General features: G+C 39.0%; 1 protein-coding gene across 2 annotated transcripts in view; it reads right to left on the reverse strand.

Moving 5' to 3' along the window:
• Positions 1–22,124, reverse strand: part of LOC146002401 (uncharacterized protein CG3556-like) — a 365,519-nt gene that overhangs the window by 202,651 nt on the left and 140,744 nt on the right. For both annotated transcript variants that reach the window (XM_083140158.1, XM_083140157.1), the window contains exon 2: positions 5,430–5,562. In XM_083140158.1, the coding sequence (XP_082996284.1) occupies positions 5,430–5,496 (67 nt within the window). In that variant the 5' untranslated portion in view covers positions 5,497–5,562. The remainder of the gene's footprint in view (positions 1–5,429; positions 5,563–22,124) is intronic.

Here is a 22,124-nt window from a genome sequence, read left to right on the forward strand (position 1 = left end):
TAAAATTTTGTCATAAGAGCATATTTTATTTTGCATATTTTGGTGATTTTTAGGTCATAATAATCCTAGCCTTATTTATAACCATAGTTAAGATATCTCTACTTTTAGTTTCAAAATCATGCATGTACACTTACCGGCAAAAAAAATGGAACAGCTAAATCCTAATGCAATTTGTTATGTGTGCTACCTAACTCTACACCGATAGCAGAACTTGCCGTTGTAAATATAAAGTTTGCTTAACGACTTCATAACGTATGCAGGGAAGTAGGTGTTTCATTTTTATTGCCGGTGAGTGTACAGTCAACTGCATTTTTTTAAAAAAGGACCTAGCCCCTGAAATGTCCGCTTCACCGCAATGCGTCGTGTTGCCTAACTCCATCTTAAGCGGCCAAGAGCCTCTCCCATCTGCTAGCCTCTACGGACAGGAGCTTTCCAAACACGCGCTTTCTAAATTTTCCGCGGCAAATGAAAATCTTAGCTCGAGAACTAATAGTCGTAGGGAGATGACACCTCTTGCGTATAATAGAAATCTTATCGGAAGTGAAATTTATAATTTTACCTCCCAGTAACGAAAGTTAATGTAAGAAGAAGTAGGTCGAAATTTTGCAAACGAAATTTGTATTCGACACGTCCCTGTGGCTACCATAATAAACCAAAATTAGGTTTAGGAGAAGTAGATTTTTAATAAATCTTTTCGTTTTCGCATTTCTGCACCGTAGAAAGTTTAAAAATGTTTGTTTCTTTCTCGCCTCATCCTCCAACTCCTAGTCTCGATCTTGTTTCAGTCTCGTATGATATATCAAAATAATTTAATATTGAATTATTTCTCCCTTTAGATAAAAGCAAGACCGGGAAAGAGACAGTCGTTAATAAGTCGTGACCAGCCCGAGAATGAGAGAGTCATTAATAATTCTTGGCCTACCCGAGAATGAGAGAGTCATTAATAAGTCTTGGCCTGCCCGAGAATGAGACAGTAATTAATTAGCCTTGGCCATCTCGAGAATGAAATATCCAGTAATAAGTCTTGTCCAGCTCGAGAAAGAAGCAGTCGTTAATAAATCGCAACCAGTCCGAGTATGAAACATTCAGTAATAAGTCTTGGTCAGCCCGAGAATGAGACAGTAATTAATAAGCCTTGGCCAGCTCGAGAATGAAATATCCAGTAATAAGTCTTGGCCAGCGCGAGAAAGAAGCAGTCGTTAATAAGTCAAACCAGATCGAGAATGAAACATTCAGTAATAAGTCGTGGCCAGCCCGAGAACGAGACAGTTAATAATAAGTCGTGACCAGACCGAGAATGAAACATTCTCTAATAAGTCTTGGCCAGCCGGAGAAAGAGACAGTCGTTAATAAGTCGTGACCAGCCCGAGAACGAGACAGTCAGTAATAAGCCTTGGCTAGCTCGAGAATGAAGCATTCAGTAATATGTCTTGCCAGCCCGAGAACGAGACAGTCCTTAATAAATCGCGACCAGACCTAGTATGAAGCATTCAGTAATAAGTCTTAGTAAGCCCGAGAACGAGACAGTCGTTAATTAGTCGTGACCAGCCCGAGAATGAGAGAGTCATTAATAAGTCTTGGCCTGCCAGAGAATGAAACATTCAGTAATAAGTCTTGGCCAGCTCGAGAACGAGATAGTCATTAATAAGTCGTGACCAGAACGAGAATGAATCATTCAGTAATAAGTCTTGGCCAACCCGAGAACGAGACAGTCATTAATAAGTCGTGACCAGAACGAGAATGAAGCATTCAGTAATAAGTCTTGCCAGCCCGAGAACGAGACAGTCATTAATAAGTCGTGACCAGAACGAGAATGAAGCATTCAGTAATAAGTCATGACCAGACCGAGAATGAAACATTCAGTAATAAGTTGTGACCAGACCGAGAACATGTTAGAATCACTTACAATTGGAGACTTGAGTTAAAAAGAGGCAGACTTTGGCAACTGGAGACGATAGCACGATGAGCATCCTCGTTCAGTCTTCCTCGGTACCATCGCTACTCAGGAAACGCATGGAAAGGCCTCAACGTCACCTGCCGTTGATCCATCAGAGGCGAACGTGCCCTTGTAATAGATCAAGAGAAAGTAAACCGAGAGGCGACGTCAGCGGGACATAGCACTCGACGTAACAACCGTACGTAACAGACAAGGCCGGCGGAAGCGAGAGGGAAATTCGGCAGGAAACGGCGGCGTGCTGTTTTATTGATGCAACAGGACCCGCATCGCGCTTCACTCCAATGACGTTCTCCGCGTCTCACCTGGTCCCCGGGGACGGAGCGTATGCGGCGACCCTCCGGAAGGGGGCACGGGCCCCCTCCCGCCCTTAACGACCCCCGCGGGCCACTTTATTACACGGACCTGCGGACAGCGAGTCTCCGTTTTACGTCTGCTTCATGTTACGCACTGCGGCACACCTGTCACCCGCAGAGTTTACGTGTGCACGCCGGGATGGTCTTGTATGGAACATGTGTATGTGACGGCGCTGCCTGCGTGGGGGAGACAGGGGCTGGAGCATACCGCAAGTAACGGCCTTAATTGTCGTCGGTGTAATTGTCATCGTGAACAAAGTTATGACAACTTTTGTAGAGACAAATTCAGTGCTTCAGTGCGAAGAAGCATAGAATACTACTCCGACCCCGATTATATAGTGGTAACGTAGTCTCCTTCTAATCAGAAGGTCCCGGATTCGATACCCTATGGTTCCGATCCCACTTTAAACTCTATGACCAGTCCCGATTAGCCTTGCCGTGTATAAAATGAACTTAAAAACCAAACTAAAACAAACAAACATCGCATAAAATACTTTCATAATTTTTTTGCAGTTTTACACAAGCTCAAATTAATCCATTAGATAAACAAAAGAAAAGTAATATTTGAATCATTCATGTAGTCACACTCTAAAAATATTCGATTATGTCACCACACGACGACCAGGTCCGTAGCCAGAATTTTATTTCGGGAGGGGCTCATCCCTTATCAGCAGCCACCATCTAAAGGCGAAAAAGTTTGGTGGGGGAGGTTGAAGCCCTGAAGATAAATTTTTCAGTATATTAAAACTTGTTGTACACGAAGTTTAATCCTGCTATGGAAGTAAAATTAATTACCAGTATTCATTACATATTTGTTGGGGGGCTTCAGCCCCCAGAGCCCTCCCTCTGGTTACGTGCATGACAACGACTACACTCTGTCCAGGGAATCTCTAGAGCGAAGGAACGAAAAATGAACGCGTGAAGGGATAAACGCGGTTGCAGAGACCAGCTGTTTTCGGCAGCGGCAATCCTTTGCTCCGCCACTTCTCTACCGTCATGTGCGGCATTGTCCTACAGGTTCTAGAGCCAGAGTGTAAATTAAGTGTAGCAGACCTACACACATAATGTTGCGTGCAAGTCGATGACAGGAAATAATAACAGTTGGATAAATCTGGGCTGTAGAAAGGATGATTTAACACATTCACCATAGACGTGCGCACGGGGTTAAGGGGACAGTTTCCCCCTAATCACGGAGGTTTGCATATTTTTTCAACGAAGGGACAAACAAGGTATTTTTCCATGGGCATATTGTCCCCTCAAAAAACAGCTCTTTAATTTGAAATTATCGCATAATAATTAATGTAAAGTACTATGACTGAAATCAAATTATACGTGCAAAATATATACTTTTAGGTTGACATTCGTTTTCGAAGGAGGAGATGTGGCCTTCCTTGCTCCCCCTTCCAGACTTTCCATGCCCCTATATTATTATACACTTTCACTTAGAAATTTAGTGTAGAGGAATCTCATTGCTGTTATTAACGATATTATACTCTTAAAGAAGATGAAGTATTTTCAAGCCGATGAAAGTTCGAAGCAACTACGGGAGAAGAGCGTTCAGTGGCACAACCACAAGGGGGCAGGGGGACATTGCCATTCCCAACCTTGGACGGAAATCAATTCTAGGGAGCAAACATTGAAGTGAAAGAATGCAAGACTAGCAGAATCTAAGAGTAGCAGGACAAAAGAATACTGAAGATGGAATTAGTTTTCACGTCTTTCTTGCATTATTTCTTCCCGACGGTCAGGACCACCTGCAGGGGAGCACAGAGGGGCAATTGCCCCTCGACTTCAAATTTTATACAAATAAAAATTCATTTCGTAAAATTTTCTTGTTATCTTCGCTCGCAATATCTGCTTTTCTTACAGTCTTGTCAAGTTCAGAGCAGTAGTAGCTAGGCGGCTGCGAGAGTTGTTCCTCTACGCCGAACGATCCGAATGAAAAAAGTTGTAAACGAGAATACTATGGCATCCCATGATTTTCTTTGCGCGCTATTAAATCAATACTGTTTTCAATTTATATATATTTGGATCGAAAAATTTGCTTGCTCGCTTCGTTCGCATTTTCTTTCTTTTCTGTAATGCATTGTGAATGACCAGAGGGACAAGTGAGAACAACTAAGTACTTCAGACAATTCCTGCTATAACAGTTTACTTTAGAGGAAAAGGTACGCGCACATTTCAAAGACAATTTATATCATTTTTGCATTTGGTTTGTTATGGGGCGGATGAATTGGTTATGTAATGTATTTAAATAATATGTTATATATATATATATATATATATATATATATATATATATATATATATATATCCATGAATGCACTTAAAATTAAAGGTTGAGATAAAATGAGATTCTTCTTTTCCGACTGAACTTTTATCAAGGCTTTTACCCCCCCCCCCCCAATCAGAGGGTCTGCGCACGCCTATGACATTCACTGGTTTTTGAACTAGGAATGCACCATATTCATTATTGTGGAACAGGAACCAGCTGCCCGGCTCAAGATACTGAAGTCGGATACAGTCAGTTCTCTTTCATAATCATTCGTAGCACTACAATAGTAACATCCAATTAGAAATTCTCCCTCTTGGACAAATTCATGATGAATAGTGCCTTTGGTGTAATAAGAAACACAACATTGTCCTACTAGGTGGCAGCACCTTACACAACAGTATTCAAATTTGATTCTTGAAGCTGCATGTTCTTGTAACTTAAATTTACTAACTTCCATTATGTGATTGGTAGTTTCGTAGGAGGACCGTAGCGAAAATATTCTGTTTCGTCCCCCACTACAATAGAATTCAATATACGTATGTTCATTCCCGCAAATAGTTTTCCGAATGTCCTTCAAGAAACTTGATGCTCATTCGCTGCTCCGTGGCGATCACGTGACGACACCCTTACACTTTCCTCACAACATGGCGGTTCATGAAGTGTTGCCAGGTTATATATCATGGACCCCAACATGTTACTTCACAGATACGTAGAATGCACACATGGGGCAACATAAAATCAGTCTCATTACTTAATTGTCGGACTGTATATATAATGAAGAAGTCAAGCTTTGAATATCCCAATTTAAAGGCATCAAGCATGAGAAAACAAAATGGTCACCTACCTGCATTCTCAGCTGAAGAGAACGACAATAGCGCCGCTGTTGCCAGCACCAAAGCTGCAATTACCATCTTTTCTGTGAATGTTCCAAGATTTTTCTACTGTGTCGAAAGATGGCAGGCGAGTGCTAATATTATCTGAAAGGAAGAATAGGCAGATTTATTAGGTTATTAATTTCTGTACCACTATAAATATAACACGAAAATAGTATATTTGAACAGAAGCAGATGAAACAAAAAGTTCCATGTTCAGTGGCGTCAGCTCTTGAGAAATATTGGGGGGAGGGGTGATTTGTTAATTTTTTTTTATGATATACCTATTATAATTAGGTTGATAATTGCTGTAAAACGTACCTGTATTTTAAAATTCCAGGCTGAATAAATGAAGGCTTTACGTTTCAAAATAATTTCAAGCCATTTCTGATACAAATACATGAGTAAAGTTTAAAATGACCCTGTCTAGTTCGATGCACTTTTTGACTCTCCTTGCACTCAGGCGTGTAGTTGGTTACAAAGTGCAAGGAGTCTACTTCGTTGATTTGGTGTTACGTTGTGTATTTGTATTGTATTTGGTGTATGCACCGTTTGCACTACGTTCTGGAGCGGTATACGGTGTGATGCATGATCACGTGGTGCGTGCTAACTAGGGAGCGGAAGTTGATGAAATGTCATCTTTTTTCTGATATTTCTGACACGATGCCATTAAATATACACAATATTACACTTCGTCTAGAACCCAAAGAAGGTAATTTTAAAGTGCATTTTTTTTTTTTTTTTTTGCATTTCTTGCCAATTTTCAGGTATTAGGTCATTTTCGCCGATTTTCGGCATTTTTCAGTCATTGCAATATTCGGTGTATTGTTTCATCATATTTTATCATTTCTTTCATTTTGGTAATATCCTTGAGTCTTTTCACCAAGGTGAAGATAGGCCTATATATGTATATCTCGCAGGATTGCAATTTACGAGCTTTTTCATTAAATTGTTTTAAAATTATTCGGTTGTTTCCTTTCGATATTCTCATTGCATATTTTAATTGAATGTGCATGTGCTATCATTTGGTGCTTTTTTTAAAATCAATATTGCATTTTGTTTAATTTCATTTTCATTTCAATTTTTAACCTGAAACAAACAAATTTTAATGGTCATATTTTGCATTTTTTATGTCATTTTCCCCATTTTTTAGAACATTCTATAGGTCATATACCTATATTTTTTAGGTCATCAACTTCCGCTCCCTAGTGCTAACCAATTACATGTACGCTTAAATCAGCAGATGAGCATTTGATGAATCTACACCACTTTTCTTGCTACAGCGTGGGATGCACCTGCCTTACACTTGGTGTCAAAGAGTGTAGACGGGGCTAGTAACTATATGACGCGCGCAGATTCGAGTCTCCTGGGGGAAGCGTAACAACTTTTCTCCTGAGATTTCGGCATGTATATGGGACCGGTGGTTACTCACCATGGTGAGGAAATCGGGGAGCTACGAATGAGTAGCGTAACCCGGTCATAGAAAAACTATAACAAATTCTAGCGGTTCGTCTTGCTGACCACACGCCACCCCGGAACTGGTTGGATGATTTCAGGTATGCACTGGTGCTCACTAGGGATGGCCAAACGGATCCGGATCCAAAAGTTCCGGATCTGGATCCGGATCCGGATCCGAAAGTTTGTTATCTCAATCCCATTATAATATTACCACACCTTAAAACGTATTATGATCTTCGATTACAAAGAAATTTTTCATTAGTTAGTCCTACAAGATTTTTTTTCAAGTGTTGTTCCTAAAATAGCATGGGCTAACACACTCGTGCACAAAAACAATCTTACTTGTTTAACATAAAATGCCAGAGGTGGTTTTGTAAATGCCATTGAAACGAACATGTATTCATTCGAATGTATTGGAAATGGAAACACACATAAATGTGAGACATTCCATTCCAGGATGAAACCTTTAACACATTTAACAAGATAGAAATGATATACAAAAATTATACAATTGTTCTACAGTTACAGTTTTAAAAATTAAAATAAAACATTATAATATATGCAGTGTTATATAATTACAAAGTGTAAGACTAACGTAAGTGTATTAATTACAAATCGCGCACACGCGCACACACACAATATGTATATATATATATATATATATATATATATATATATATATATAAAGGTCGTTCAATAAGTTTTGCACAGATGGTTATAATATTTTTATTACTTGCAATATGATGATTAAATTTTAGGTGAACATACTTTGATCCTTTGGCTAGAAGACCATGTCACTCAATGTAGCCTCCATCTGCTGTGACGCATCTCGCCCAACGTTCTTTCCATGCCTTGAATGCACTTTGGTAAAATTCAGGTGGCTGACTTTTACACCATTGTTTCACACAAGAAATGAGGTCCTTGTCACTGTCGAATGTTTTTCCTCGCAGATGTAACTTCAGACGACCAAACAGGAAGAAATCCGAAGGAGCCAAGTCCGGACTATAGGGAGACTGAGGGACGACTTCCCATCCGATTTTCATGATTTTTTGCTGTGTCATCATAGCTGTGTGAGGCTTGGCATTGTCATGATGGAGTTACGACATGCTCTTCAGACCAAGAGACCGTATCTGCAAGCTAAGGTTATCAAACTCCATCAAGACAATGCCAAACCTCACACAGCCATGATGACACAGCAAAAAATCATGAAAATCGGATGGGAAGTCGTCCCTCAGTCTCCCTATAGTCCGGACTTGGCTCCTTCGGATTAATTACAAGTCCACGGCGGTCGCGCGTGTGTATGTCTCACCAGCTTCTGTGACATCACTGGATTAGTCCTGTGTTATCCCTTTACAATAATTAACACAACGGAATATGAAAGCTTAATATTTAGTTTTCTAACTTAATCGTTTTTCTTGTTCTTTCAGAATGTGCTTTCACTTCCAAGAACGTTTCAAATTTTACATAACATTAGAAAATACATAAATAATATTGATAAAATTGAATACATCTTTACCGTTCTGCATAATCTACATTTATTTTTCGAGTTATTCGTAATGAATTATCAGCGTTCATATATAAATGTTATTTAAATACAGCGTAATAACAACTTACGAGTCATAGTTCCGTATGCAAGATAATTTCATATATAAAGAAACGTACAGGAGGATGAGGAAAGCGTTCGTAAGACTGGAAGTTCGTATCAAATAAGCTTTTAAACTTTGGGGAACTATTTTCCGTGCGTAATTTTAATTAATTTCTAATTTTCGAGAAATCTTGTAAATATTTGGCTGCAAAAGTTACTGTGGTCATATGTTAATTTCTTTAAAAAATGTTTTTATCATTAAGAAATGTACAAATGCTAATGCAACAAGCATAACTAACCTAACCTACTCGAAACACTTAGATGCTAAGAGCGCTAAACTTAATTGACCTAACCCACTAATTCATCTATTGAGAATTTTTGGGAAACTCGAAGCAAAAAGCAAAATGACACAGTCGGCATCATGTACTATGAGGAGAATATTGCCATTGTTAGTGGCTACTAGAATTTTTTGTTCTAAAGTCTCTATAATTTATATTCCTTTTCGGTAGACAAGTCAGGTAATGGTAAAAATCTAAGGGCGCCACATGATGCAAGTTGTTTTTCAAAATAGAGCGTAAGTATTAGGAATATTAACGTGGGTTTCATTAATTCTTATAAACGACAGGAGCCATTAGAGCAATAATATTAACTACGGGAATAATTAGATGATTTCATCAACAAAATATATTATTATTAATAGGAATAACCTACATAATCCAAAAAATAAAAGATACGAGGGTCACTATTTATATTTTGAGTCTTGGCAACACTGATTGAAGTTAGGCGCGATTTGACGTTTGCACGGAATCGTCTGGCATTATTGACCATAACGTACTTTAAATGTTTTGTCAATAGCTTCATTTGTGTTGTTTATGTTGCCCTGGAGATTGCGCGACAACAATAAAATGGAATTAACTCGTGAACATTTTCGTGCGATGATTTTAAACGATTTTCGACGTGGATTATCAAGACAAGAGTGCATCGATCAACTTCCTTCCACATTTGGCGATGAAGCCCCATCCTTTGCCACTGTGAAACGCTGGTATAAAGAATTTAATCGTGGCCGCCATTCGCTCACCGACGAGATTCGCGAAGGTCGTCCAAAATCAGTTGTTGTTCAAGAAAACATTGATGCTGTGCAAAACCTAATACTGCAAGATCGCCATGTGACATAGTGTGAGATTGAGGCAACCATAGGCATTAGTTCCACCAGCATATATAAAATATCACATGATCATTTAGCTGTGAGAAAGGTATGTTCTCGTTGGATCCCACACAATTTGACAAAAACTCAAAAAGACGCTCGCGTCAATTGGTGCAAACAAATGCTCAATAAATACAGTCGTGGTGCTTCAAAAGACGTATACAAGATTGTAACAGGTGACGAATCATGGATATATGGATATGAGCCGGAACGTAAACAGCAGTCGACTGTATGGGTGTTTCAAGATGAACCCAATCCAACAAAAGTTGTTCGCGCTCGAAGCACATCGAAACAAATGGTCGCCTGTTTTTTCGGGAAAACTGGTCACGTGGCAACTGTGCCTTTAGAGGAACGTAGAACGGTAAACTCTGAATGGTACACAACAATTTGTTTGCCAGAGGTCTTCGGTCAAATACGGAAAACAAACAAACGCCGTCGTATCATTCTTCATCAAGACAATGCCAGCTGTCACACATCTCGTCTGACAACCGACTTTATGAACAGTCAAAAAATCGAATTGATGGGTCATCCTCCGTACGGTCCTGATTTGGCACCCAATGACTTCTTCTTGTTCCCGGATGTCAAGAATAAATTGCGTGGACAACGATTTTCGTCGGCGTAAGACGCCGTTGATGCGTTCAAAAACCATATTATGGAGGTGTCTCAAGAAGATTGGAAAAACTGCTTTGACAAATGGTTCGAACGAATGCAAAAGTGTATTGACCATAAAGGAGAATACTTCGAAAAACAATAAAGCAGTTTTCAATGCCAAATTCCTGTTTTTTCATTGTTAGGCTCAAAATATAAATAGTGACCCTCGTAGTAAAATTAAAATGACTTCTAACTGTACATGGACATGTATGTAATCGTTCATGTAGAATAAGTTTGTGTTCATAATCAGAAGATTGATCCAGATTAGGAATTTGATAGTATAGTAATCCATTAAATTGATAGTTGTTGAGCTTATATTAACCCTTTATGTTCACTGACATGTAAGTTTTTAATTATAATCTCCCATAGTATTTGTTCCATTTAAAACAAGTTGAGATAATATCTCACTCTCCTGTTCTTTCATAGTTGAAAATAAAGCAAGTAGGTTAAATGAAAATCATATTAACTGACTGTGCAAGGGTACAAGGTATTTAAGTAGCAAATTTGCACTTTATGAACTTGCTTAAATATTCTTTTACATATACAGACACGTTAAATTTGACACCGGTACACATTTTTTTGAAGTTCATCAATTCCATTTCAATAATCATAAAGATCTTGCTGTTTTCACAGAAATAATTTACAAAGAAATAATATGATGTTCATTGTTCACACTGAGTGCAAAGGTATAAACTTATCCACAATATAATTGTGAAAGAGTTTATAAACATAGAAACAAGTTAAACATTCCATAGATGGACAATATATTTATTTCACTTCATGTTTATCATCGTGCACATAATGCTTTTATACTGGAACATAGTAATATAATATTGAAAGAGTTACTGAATGTCCTGTACTGTGACTAGAAATTAAACACTGTCTTTTAAACTTCGAACTATTCTATTTTCGACAACGTATATACAATAATACGGACGCTCAAATCAATGTCAATATTATTTCGTGCTAAATAAAGGAAAATTAGCCGCACCCTGTGACCGAGTGGTTAGCACATCGCGCTGCGACGCCAAGGGTCGCGGGTTCGAATCCCGCTCGGGCCTGGTTGTTTGTGAATATCCATTCATCACTTCCATCATTTCATCAGTAATCCCCATCTTCGCAAATTAGCCAAGAGGCTCAAAACGCGAAGTAAAATAAACTAAATCAATCAATCAATCAATAAAGGAAAATTAGTAATTACAAGTTCGACATTCATGTAATCAACCTTAACAATCTATTAGGCTCACAAATTCTTGAATGTCGTAGTTTGCGCTGGCATATCACAAACATATTTTGCACTAACATGTAATAGAATTCGGTATTACATAAAAAGTCACAAATTTACGTTGATGAGGAAATAATCCTTTTAAATTTGCGGTGATAATTATTATTCTAACTCTTAAATAAATGAATTTACAGAATTCTTTCTCGCACTACTAGAATCAGCTGTTGGTAGACGTCGCCATATTGTAGGTAAATTTCAACTCTCCATAAGGAGAATGGATCGCGAGTACTCGTATATGACGTCAAGGGACTCTATTTTACAACTGATAAGCCTGGCACCTGGCGTCAGAATTTAGAACTATTGTGACCGGCCCCCCAAAATAATTAAGGATGTGTTTGAATGTATTTCACTGGATATTCCATCGGTGATTATGTTGTACATAATACTATTATACATGGAACGTGTTCTTATCGATCAAATCATTTCGAAACACCCTGTATTTTGATATAACTGTCAGTAATTAAGTTGTGAGACCTATGCAATGACAATACATTTTGTTTACCTTAGCTGATACCCCAGGATGGCAGATCAGGAAGTGTTCGCTGTTATCATAACGATCTATAACTTGCGACACTTCGGAAACCGGTTACAGTAAGGCTGGGTGCCAAAATACTGTGGAATAATCTCAGAAAGGTTATTGGTTCGAATTTGTTATCCAATACGATTATATGAACCTCGTTCAGATTTGTAAAAATGTTTACCCTGTACTCTGTGAAGTTGGAATTGAAGAAGAAGAGGAAACTTTTATGGGGGAAGTTGTTCGCTGAATATCATCCATTGCATTATGTAGATTTACAACTTACAAGCTTTTTATATTAAATTCATATTTATTTCAATAACAAACCTTTCTTACATAACATTTAAAGCATTTAGACATCACGGAAAATAAATTTAATTTCAACTTGAAAACTTGAAATTTTCTAGAAGATTTGTAGACACAGATTATATATATCCAGAAGCTGCAATTCTTAAATTCAATGCGAGCATCACTGGATCGACTGTGGCGCCACACGTTCAAAACCAAACGCAACTCTATTTCGCGGCTGTTTCATGTTGTTCGTTGACACTGAACGAAGCTCCTGCTAATAAATCAAGCCTAATTCGCACCGACGCAACACACGCACACGAACGTGTAACAAAAGCATCCTCGTTTTCCAACCGTACATTCGTGACCATTTTCGGAAGTCAAATATCCAATTACCAATCCCACACACAGATGGCGTTGGTGACCTTGCCATTCAACCAATTAAATGTTTCCGCACTTCAACCGCTGGACATTCAACTGTTTTTGCATTACCTACGAAGTGGGCCATTCAGAAACGTGTGGCGCAGAGAAATTTTCGGTCCGGAGCATCTGCGAGACAATTAGTGTGTTGAACAGCTATCGTGGTGCAAGCATACGAATTCCGCTCACCTAGTAACGATGGGAGTACTTGAGCCGTTGTAAATGCCAAATAATTTAGATTTACGCTCCGCGGGTTTTTCAAAAACCAATTATGGGATTTCATGCAATTAAATGGAATTATTTTTGAGTTTAATCCGCATGTATGACCTCTTCAAAATAGTGTCGGTCAGAATCCAACCGAGGTCTCCTTTATAAATGTGTCTCATAGTTTTATCTTGCAGTGAAACTAAATCAGAATTGTAGGTTGTTTCTATGTTCATTTAAAGTTTTAAACAATCAACTCGTCTAGATTTGATTCAAGTTATTTAGCGTAGCTTTTCTGACACTTTTGGCTAATCGCGACGATGAGGATGAGTGATGATATGATGAAATTAGTGAAGAGACACTCATTATACCGACGCCGGCACACCTAAATCCTGAAATGCTCGCTTTCCTGCAAGACGCTATGCGTGTTGCCTAACCCTACGGCGGTGGTTGAAGTTGCCATTGAAAATTTGCTATTAAAATCCACTTATTGATGTAGAGTTATACCCTGTCCCAGCTAACTGTCAAGCAATCCGCGCATAGCGTCAGAGAGGCGAAGGAAATCGATTGGCCAGAGCAAAGCAGTACACGCTGCTGGGTTGGCTGGTAACTGCAGTCGCTTTTCACCTCCACGCAATTCCCGGGTTTCGGCACCATATAACATTACTAAGTTCCGTTCCCTCTCACGTGGAGCCGTCTCGTGTCACTACTTGCGCAGAAACTTGTTTTCGTTTGCCTGCTCCACAGTTAACTGGGACAAAGTATAGGTAACACGCATTGCAGAGAACCGAGTATTACAGAATAAAAATGCATCATTCTTATTGCCGCTAACTGTACATGTGCAGCAATAGCATCAGTATATGTTGGAAAAACAAGGCGTAGAAATCCACTTCTGTTTGGATAAAGGGTTGACCCTTGGACCAGACACGTCTGGAGGGTGTCACATTGTGTGTGATATTGAAATAATACTTTAGAATTAGAATTAGAAATTCTTTATTCATGGGCGAAGTTCAGCCTGTGGTCGCTCTACCACTTAACTCGCAAAATCTAGTAGAATAAAACAAAAAAAATACAATTACTACTATAACATAAGAATTCCATTACATTTTCACTTCTAAATATTTCAGTAATTAGCACTCTAATAATATAAAAACAATTTTACTCATTCACACACATCAAAGTAATTAAGAATTATAATTAATGAATTATAATTATGCGTTCAGTAGTTAACACTAAAAAGATAAAGACAATTTTACTTTATGCAGAGAAAGGCTAATCGGGACTGGACCTACAGTTTAAAGTGGGATCCAAACCACTGTGTCTCCCCCTGGTATTGAACCCAGGACCCTTGATTACAAGGCGACGACGTTACGCTATCGGGGAGGCCCTAACGTTGTGCGCGGGAACCAGCTCGCTTCATCTTTGGAGTAAGTGTTAACCCTTGAACTACGCTTTGTCCCCGGAAACTCTGGAGCAAGCTGACTAAAACAATTCCTCTGCGCAAGTAGGACTCGGCAATTGAACGCGTGAGAGGAAAAGGGAGTGCTTGGAGGGGAAAACGCGGCTGCAGCTCCCAGCCATCTGCCGCAGCCCGAACTGCCTTACTCCTCGCACTCGCTTTCTCCCCTTATCTATCGTTATGCGCGGGCTTGCTCCGTAGATTCCCGATACAGAGTGTAGTCAACATTAGAGAGTGTGGACGTTGCCTCCTCAACGCATTCCTGCTAAGCCACCCATAATCGTGCATTCAGGGCCTGATAATCAAGATTTTCCGGGTTCGATACCCCGATGAAGGCACATTTTACAGTACTTGTAATCTCTTTTTAAACTGCAGCTCTAGTCCAGATTAGCCTATCTGTGCATATAGTTGACTTAAAAGATAATGAATTCAAATGGTGCCTTCGGATATAAATACAGAGTTGTCTTTGTCTGGACCTGTCGCACTGCCATCTGTGCGAAAAGATTATTCCGAGCCTGTTTTCAAATCCAGTCCGGAAACTTCTTGATCGGCTCTAATGCAAATTCGATTCCAAGAGAGAGGGGGAGTGTACTTCAAAGCCTCCTTAGAAAACCTCAATCGGCCCCTTTCATGTATGCACATTCACCCTCCTTTGCGGCACAAGCAACGTCTGTACTCTGCCGACTGATTACGTCCATAAACAAAAAAAAATCGTTCTTTGTGCAAAGGGCGAAGAAGAAGAGAAGGTGGGGACGAGACTCCGGGATATGACTTGAGTACTTGAGTATCCCAGACCTTCTTCGATCTGCCAGATTAAAAGAAAAAGTGAGGGGGAAAAAAGCTTCAGAACAAGATTTAAATTTTTCCGTCTCCGAATTCTTATAAAAGGCCAATAACTTGATTTCATCCCGGACGCTTTATTTCTTTCTCTCTGGTCACAGAGAAATGTAATTGTAATTCCGTGTCTTTATGAGCTCGGAAATATCGGAATTCCGCCCACCGGAAATAATTCCCAGGACCGAATTCAGCAAATTTAGTTTTTCCATTCCCTTAACGGAAATCATTACATGTACGATTTTAGTTTTAATTGCATTGGAATTCCGATTGAAGCTATGCAACCGGGTTATTCAAAGACAATGAATGAATGTGTTCCGACCAGTGCTTGGATGCTCACGGTCGCTTGCTTGTAGCGCAGTTACTGGGGTGCTTGAGATGGCGCTTTAAGTCCACTTTGTGCACAGCAAGACTAATTGGGACTGGAACTACAGTTTAAAGTTGGGTCCGAACCACTAATGTGTCTCCACCGGGTATCGAACCCGGGACCCCTTGATTACAAAGCGACGATGCTACCACTGCGCCATCTGCGAGGCACACAGTTTACTGGAAAGTTACTTTTGAAATTAAGCGAGTTAGAATTGTTTTTCTCAAAATAGAGCTTTTGGTTGTCTGGCGATTATTGAAGGATCTTTCGCTTCGACTATTACAAATGTAGTTAGTCTCAGAAATTATGAAGAAGCTGTGAAAATCATGATTTAAATTACTAATATATATAGCTACAAATAACAAAGAAGATCCTGCACGCTTGGCTCTAAACCAGAGTTAACTGGCGATGCTATCTTCTCTTCAATTCAGTTGATGGAACAGCCATAATGTCTCATGATTTCAATAGCTTCTCCATAAAATGTAAACCTCACTTAACCACGGGGTATGAAATCCTGGGGGAGGGACAGGAAGGATTTCCCCCGCCAATAATCTTGGTTTCAAAAAATCCCCCTTCCAAAAATTTCCGAAGGGGGGAGTTTTTGTTGTAACAGCAAAAGATAAGAAATTAGTTTTGTACTTTACTAAGGATAATATCAAAGAACATAAGTAGCATGATTGTGAGTGTTGAAATGCTTTATCTGTCTCTCTCTCTCTCTCTCTCTCTCTCTCTCTCTCTCTCTCTCTCTCTCTCTCATCTACACCAATTAGAGTATACACTCAATGAAAGTAAAACAAGAATAGCAATCGTATCAATCCATAAGATTATATTTTATTTAAAGCCTCTCCGATGCTTCATGTTGACCAGGGCATTCACTCGTTTATCTCAGTTGTCTCAACCTCTGTGGTATGTGAATAATGCACAGTGTTGCGCTATGCAAACTTCCTGATGTATTCAGGATATAGGAAGTTCCATCAGCCTATGGAGTCAGATGTTTGCAATAGAGGCAGTAAAAATCACGATTCGGCATGGAGGAAGGTCTCCATGGCCTGGGTGATATAGAGGTGAGACAGACTGAGAAGGGACTGACTTTGGATTGGGATTGAAGAGAGAGAGGAGCTTAGAGAAAGGAGTTGAGGAAAAGTGAGGCGAGGCCTGGTCAACAAGCAACGAAGCCTAGAGAGGACTTAGTTTATGTTATTCTTCGAAATTGTCTTCATTCGTCAGATAAACAGGTAATTATCCTAATCCAGCCATGATTCAGGTTCATAAAACCCAATCAGTGACCATTGTATTTTCTAATTGCTAAGCTGTTTAGTTTTAGTTGTGCACTGTTAAGCGTTTAACTTGTCATGTCAATGACGAGTGCTCTCATCATTGAGAATGAAGGATGAATAAGCTACATCACCCATTGATTAATTGTGGAAGTGACTGGTTCTGATCCGCATCATTCTGTAGAATGATACGTGGTGGAGATGCGGGGCAACGATCCCCGTACCTCTCGCAATCATATTTATATACACACAAATTAACTTCTTTATATGTATTCAATAATAATGTATTTTTTAATATTTAGTAATCCGGCGTTGCCCGGGTATTAATTTACTCCAATCTTCTATTAGACAGGAAAATTATGAATTCTAACTATAGTGTAAAATGAACTTGGATTTGGGAGTATCACTATTCATCTTAGCGACCCCGAAAACTAAGGATTCTACACTAATGTCGGTCGTTTTACATGTCATCCCCTTCCCACCCCCTCCCCTAGGGGTGCCAGGGGTGTCTTGGAGTTGAACGGCATTGGGAGTGTCACTATTCATCTTAGCGACACCGAAAACTATGGATTCCACACTAATATCGATCGTTTTTAATAATTTTTACGTGTCACCCCCTTCCACCTCCACCCATAGGGGTGCCAGGGGTGTTTTACCCCCAAAGTATTTCTTTCCAGATAGTAAGTGATATGTGTACCAAGTTTGGTTGAAATTGCTCCAGGCGTTCGAGAGTTATGCCGGAACAAACATACACACACACACATCCATTTGTATATACCGGGTGGTCCAAAAGTCCCGGAACGGTCACATATTGTGAGAAATACACATCGAATCGGAAAACCAAAAAAATGCGTGTTTAATAAGTGAAGGAAAGCCCTGGGGGTGGGGCGGGGGGCTACTGTGAAATTTTAAATAGGAACCCCATTTTGTATTATAGAATCGGAAAGAGGACTTCATTCCGAGTCCAACGAGTTATCAACCATTCTCATAGCTCAATTAGGAACGGAGATATGGCGATTTTAAGTTTCAGCAAAAAAAAAAAAAAAAAAAAAAAAAAAAAAAAAAAAAAAAAAAAAGGAAGTGGGAATTTCATAAAAGACCTTTCAATAGAGTATATGGAAGGGGGTCTACTTTTGAAGTCTTCTTTCCGATTCTACAATACAAAATGGGGGTTTCCATTTAAAATTTCACAGTTGTGACACCCCCAGGGGTATTAAGGAAGTATACTGCTGATGAATATCTACGTATATTTTCTCGTATTTTGATTGCAGATATTAATTCATAGAGTGTTCATGTGAAAGTACTTGTATAAGAGCACATTTCAAAAACATTATAAAACTCGGCTTTCTTGTTATTTGCTATAGTATGGCTTGTGTACATATCTAGTTAATGCTATCATAAATTAGCTGAAACAGATTGTGTTTGGTTAAGTGAGGGCTAGATCAAATACCAGAACTAGTAATCGTAGAGTTTGCTGTCATCTAGCGGCTACTTTTCATATCTTGTATACTGTCTCGGATGCCATTTAATTTGAATATTGGATTTTTTTAATGGAAGGATGGAAAATGGGAAAGAGAGATAGATGAAGAAAGATGAAGAGACAAGAAGAGAGAAAGATGAATTTGAAAAGGGGAGGGAGAAAGATGAAGAGAGAAGTAGACAAAGACAAAGGAATAGAACGAGAGAGAGAGGGAGAGAGAAAAGAGCGAGATGAAGATAGACAGAGAAGAGAAGGGGAGAGAGAAAAATGAAGAGAGAGGTAGCCAGAAAAAAAGAGAACGAGATAGAAAGAGAGAGAAATAAAGATGAATGGAGAAGGGGAAAGAGAAAGATGATGAGAGAAGGAGCCAAAGAGGAAGAAAGTGAGAGAAGTAGACACAAAGAAAAAGAGCAGGAGAGAGAAAGATGAAGAAAGATGAAAATACAAGAAGAGAGAAAGATTAATTTGAGAAGGGAAGGGTGAAAGATGAAAGAAGTAGACAAGGACAAAGGAAGAGAACGAGAGAGAGAGGGAGAGAGAAAAAGTGAGATGAAGATAGACAGAGAGATGAAGAAAGAAGTAGACAGGAAAAATAGAACGAGATAGAAAGAGAGAGAGAAAATGATGAATGGAGAAGGAGAGAGAGAAAGATGATGAGAGAAGTAGACAAAGAGAATGAGTGAGGAATGGAGAGAGAATAAAGGAGAGAGAAAGCAAGAAAGATGAAGGAGAAGGAAAGAGAAGAAAATAAAGAAGTGGACAGAGAGAATGAAAGAAAGACAACGAGAGAGAGGGGGAGTGATTGTGAAGTTTTACTCAGGATCTCGCCTCTTACGATCATCATTCATCCGCTTCGTTACTTTTAGCATAAACCTTTGTTCCAGCACAACACCAGCACAGTGACATTAGAAGCTAAAACGATATGCTAAACACCAATAAAAGAAATACCTGCATCTATTGCATAAGGGACCATTTTTCATTTTTATAGCTAATATCAGCAACGACATTTTTCATTTTCCCATTTGAATTTAATTTAGAGCACATTACGTGTCACCATGTCTTCTTATATATCAGCATTGTCTTCGAAATTTCTACAACCAACATTTCCAGTACTAAATTTCAGTAAGAAAAACAGTCCCCTGCGAAATCAAAACTCAAGAGAGAGTCCATTCTGACTGGATTATTTTTATGGTTCTCCTCGAGTCCTTCCACGTAGATTTTCTTTTCATTTCTTTCGTTCCGGAGATTCTTTCCTCCATAATCGCAATTAGGTAAAAGTGGCTAGATAACAAAAATGCAAATGTAATTAAAATAAAATTTGCAGACAGCTGTGCGATCCAGCCGAAAGGAAGAAGTCGTAAAACTTGATTTGATTCCAGGATCTGGGGCTTATCCTGTTTGTCATCACAGTACATACGAAGATTCCCTAAGGTGTACAGGCAGCCGGATGCTGTGACTGTATCTACCATTGCCTGGATTGAGCATCTTGCTACTTGTTTCCTATACACCTCTCTCTCTTTCTTGCATTGATTTTTCTGTCTCATTCTGCTTCTCTTTATCTTCCTCATTCTCTTTTCACTTTCTCCTTCTACTAATATTCTGCAGTTTTGTTTTACCCATTCTCCCTCCTTATTCTCGCATTCTCTTTCTATCTAATATTCTGCATTTTTGTTTCATTCATTCTCCCTCTTTATTCTCCAATTCTCTTTCTATCTATTATTCTTCATCTCTATTACAGTCATTCTCCCTCTTTATTTTCTATCTAATATTATTCATCTTTGTGTTACTCATTCTTCTTCCTTATTCTCGCAATCTCTTTCAATCTAATATTCTGCATATTTGTTTCATTCATTCTCCTCTTTATTCTCCCATTCTCTTTCTGTCTAATATTCATAATTTTTGTTTCACCAATTCTCCCTCCCTATTCCCACATTCTCCTTCTATCTAATATTTTGCATCTTTGTTTCCCTCATTCTCCCTCTTTATTTGCCTATTCTCATTCTACTATTTCTACTATTCTGCATCTTCGTTACGCTCATTATCCCTCTCTTTCTCCCATTATCTTTCTATCCAATATTCTGTATCATTGTTCAACTCAATCTCCCTTCTCCCTCTTCTCTTTGTTTCCCCATTCTCCTTGTATCTATTATTCTATATCATTGGATCACTTATTGTCTCTTCATCCTCTGTCCCTTTCTCTCCCTCATTGTGTCTCTTTTATCTTTCCTATCCTCTTTCATCACTCATTCTCCTTCTTCTCTTCCTCATTCTCCATGTTACACTCTGACTCTTGATTTTCCTCCTTACTCCTTTCTACGTGTTTCTCTATTTCTTATATATTTATCTTTTCTCTGTCTTCCTGTATCATTCCCTTCTAGTATTTCTCTACTGTACAGTCATAAGCAATAAAAATGATGTAGATCTAGAATACTAGCTTGCCTACAAGGCGTTATTTACAGCAATGAGCAAACGTTAATAGCAAGTTTTCAATAAGGATTTTCTTTTCGCTAAAGGGATCTTCAAAAGATATGCAAAATGTCCAGATCCTGTGTGTGAGGGATAGAGAAAGAGTGACTGAGTGAAAGGAGTACATGTATTAAACACTTGTGGGCGCGAGCTCTTTGATATGCCCAAATTAAGTCGAGGAATTTTCTTTTCATATCCAAAACATGTGTGAATATTTTGAAAATTACATGATAGATCCAACTTTAGTCCAGAATATATCCTTACTCACAACCACATAAAAACATCCACATAACGTCCTATTCAACATGCACCAAGTTGGTCCACATATCCAAATGTGGTCCATAGAATAGCCAAAACATATCCTTTCTGGATATCGTATGACGCCAGGGATCCCGGGTTCGAATCCTGGCCTGGGCATGGATGTTTGTGAGTGTCCATTCATCAACTTCATCATATCATCACTCATCTCCATCTTCGCAAATTAGCCAAAAGTGGCACAAGAAGCGAAGTAAAATAAAGCAAATCATAATCATAATGTGGATATCGTATGGATGTTCCTTAGACGGACATATAGATATCCAATGGATATCAACGGGGGATATTTGTTGGATATCCAGAATTCTGGCATACATTTCCAAAAGACGTACAATAGATGTCGGTGATCTTGTAATCAAGGGGTACCGGGTTCAACACCCCTTGTGGTGGCACATAGTGGTTCTGATTTCACTTTAAATCGTAGGTCAGGTCCCGATATAGTCTCTCTGTGCATAAAGTGGGCTTAAATCCAAACTCGTGCAATAGATGTCTCCTCTGTAAGTGTCCCAGTTCTATCTTTATTCCCCTACACTTCTCTTGCTTTCTAATTACATCTATCCTTTACTTCCGTACGTCCATACTTTGCCTTCTTATCTTCTCCGTAGCAGTTAACAAGAGGTAAGAATAAGCGATTTTAAATAAGTCATCTTAGAAGCAGATGCGCCCATTAAATAAATGACCAACCAACCCAACAAGCTGGTAACAACTTCAGAATAGGTACACGGCAGCATTCCATTAAAAAAAGTAATAAATCGCCCAGCCATTTGCACAAAAACGACATGACCAACAATTGAAACCGGCTCCAGAGATTGGCCATTCATTTCCCTGCGTTGGCAGACAATGGCACTTATTGTCACTAG

Source organism: Lepisma saccharinum, chromosome 18, assembly GCF_977018435.1.
Source record: "Lepisma saccharinum chromosome 18, izLepSacc3.1, whole genome shotgun sequence".
In the NCBI taxonomy this organism is placed as follows: Eukaryota; Metazoa; Arthropoda; class Insecta; order Zygentoma; family Lepismatidae; genus Lepisma; species Lepisma saccharinum.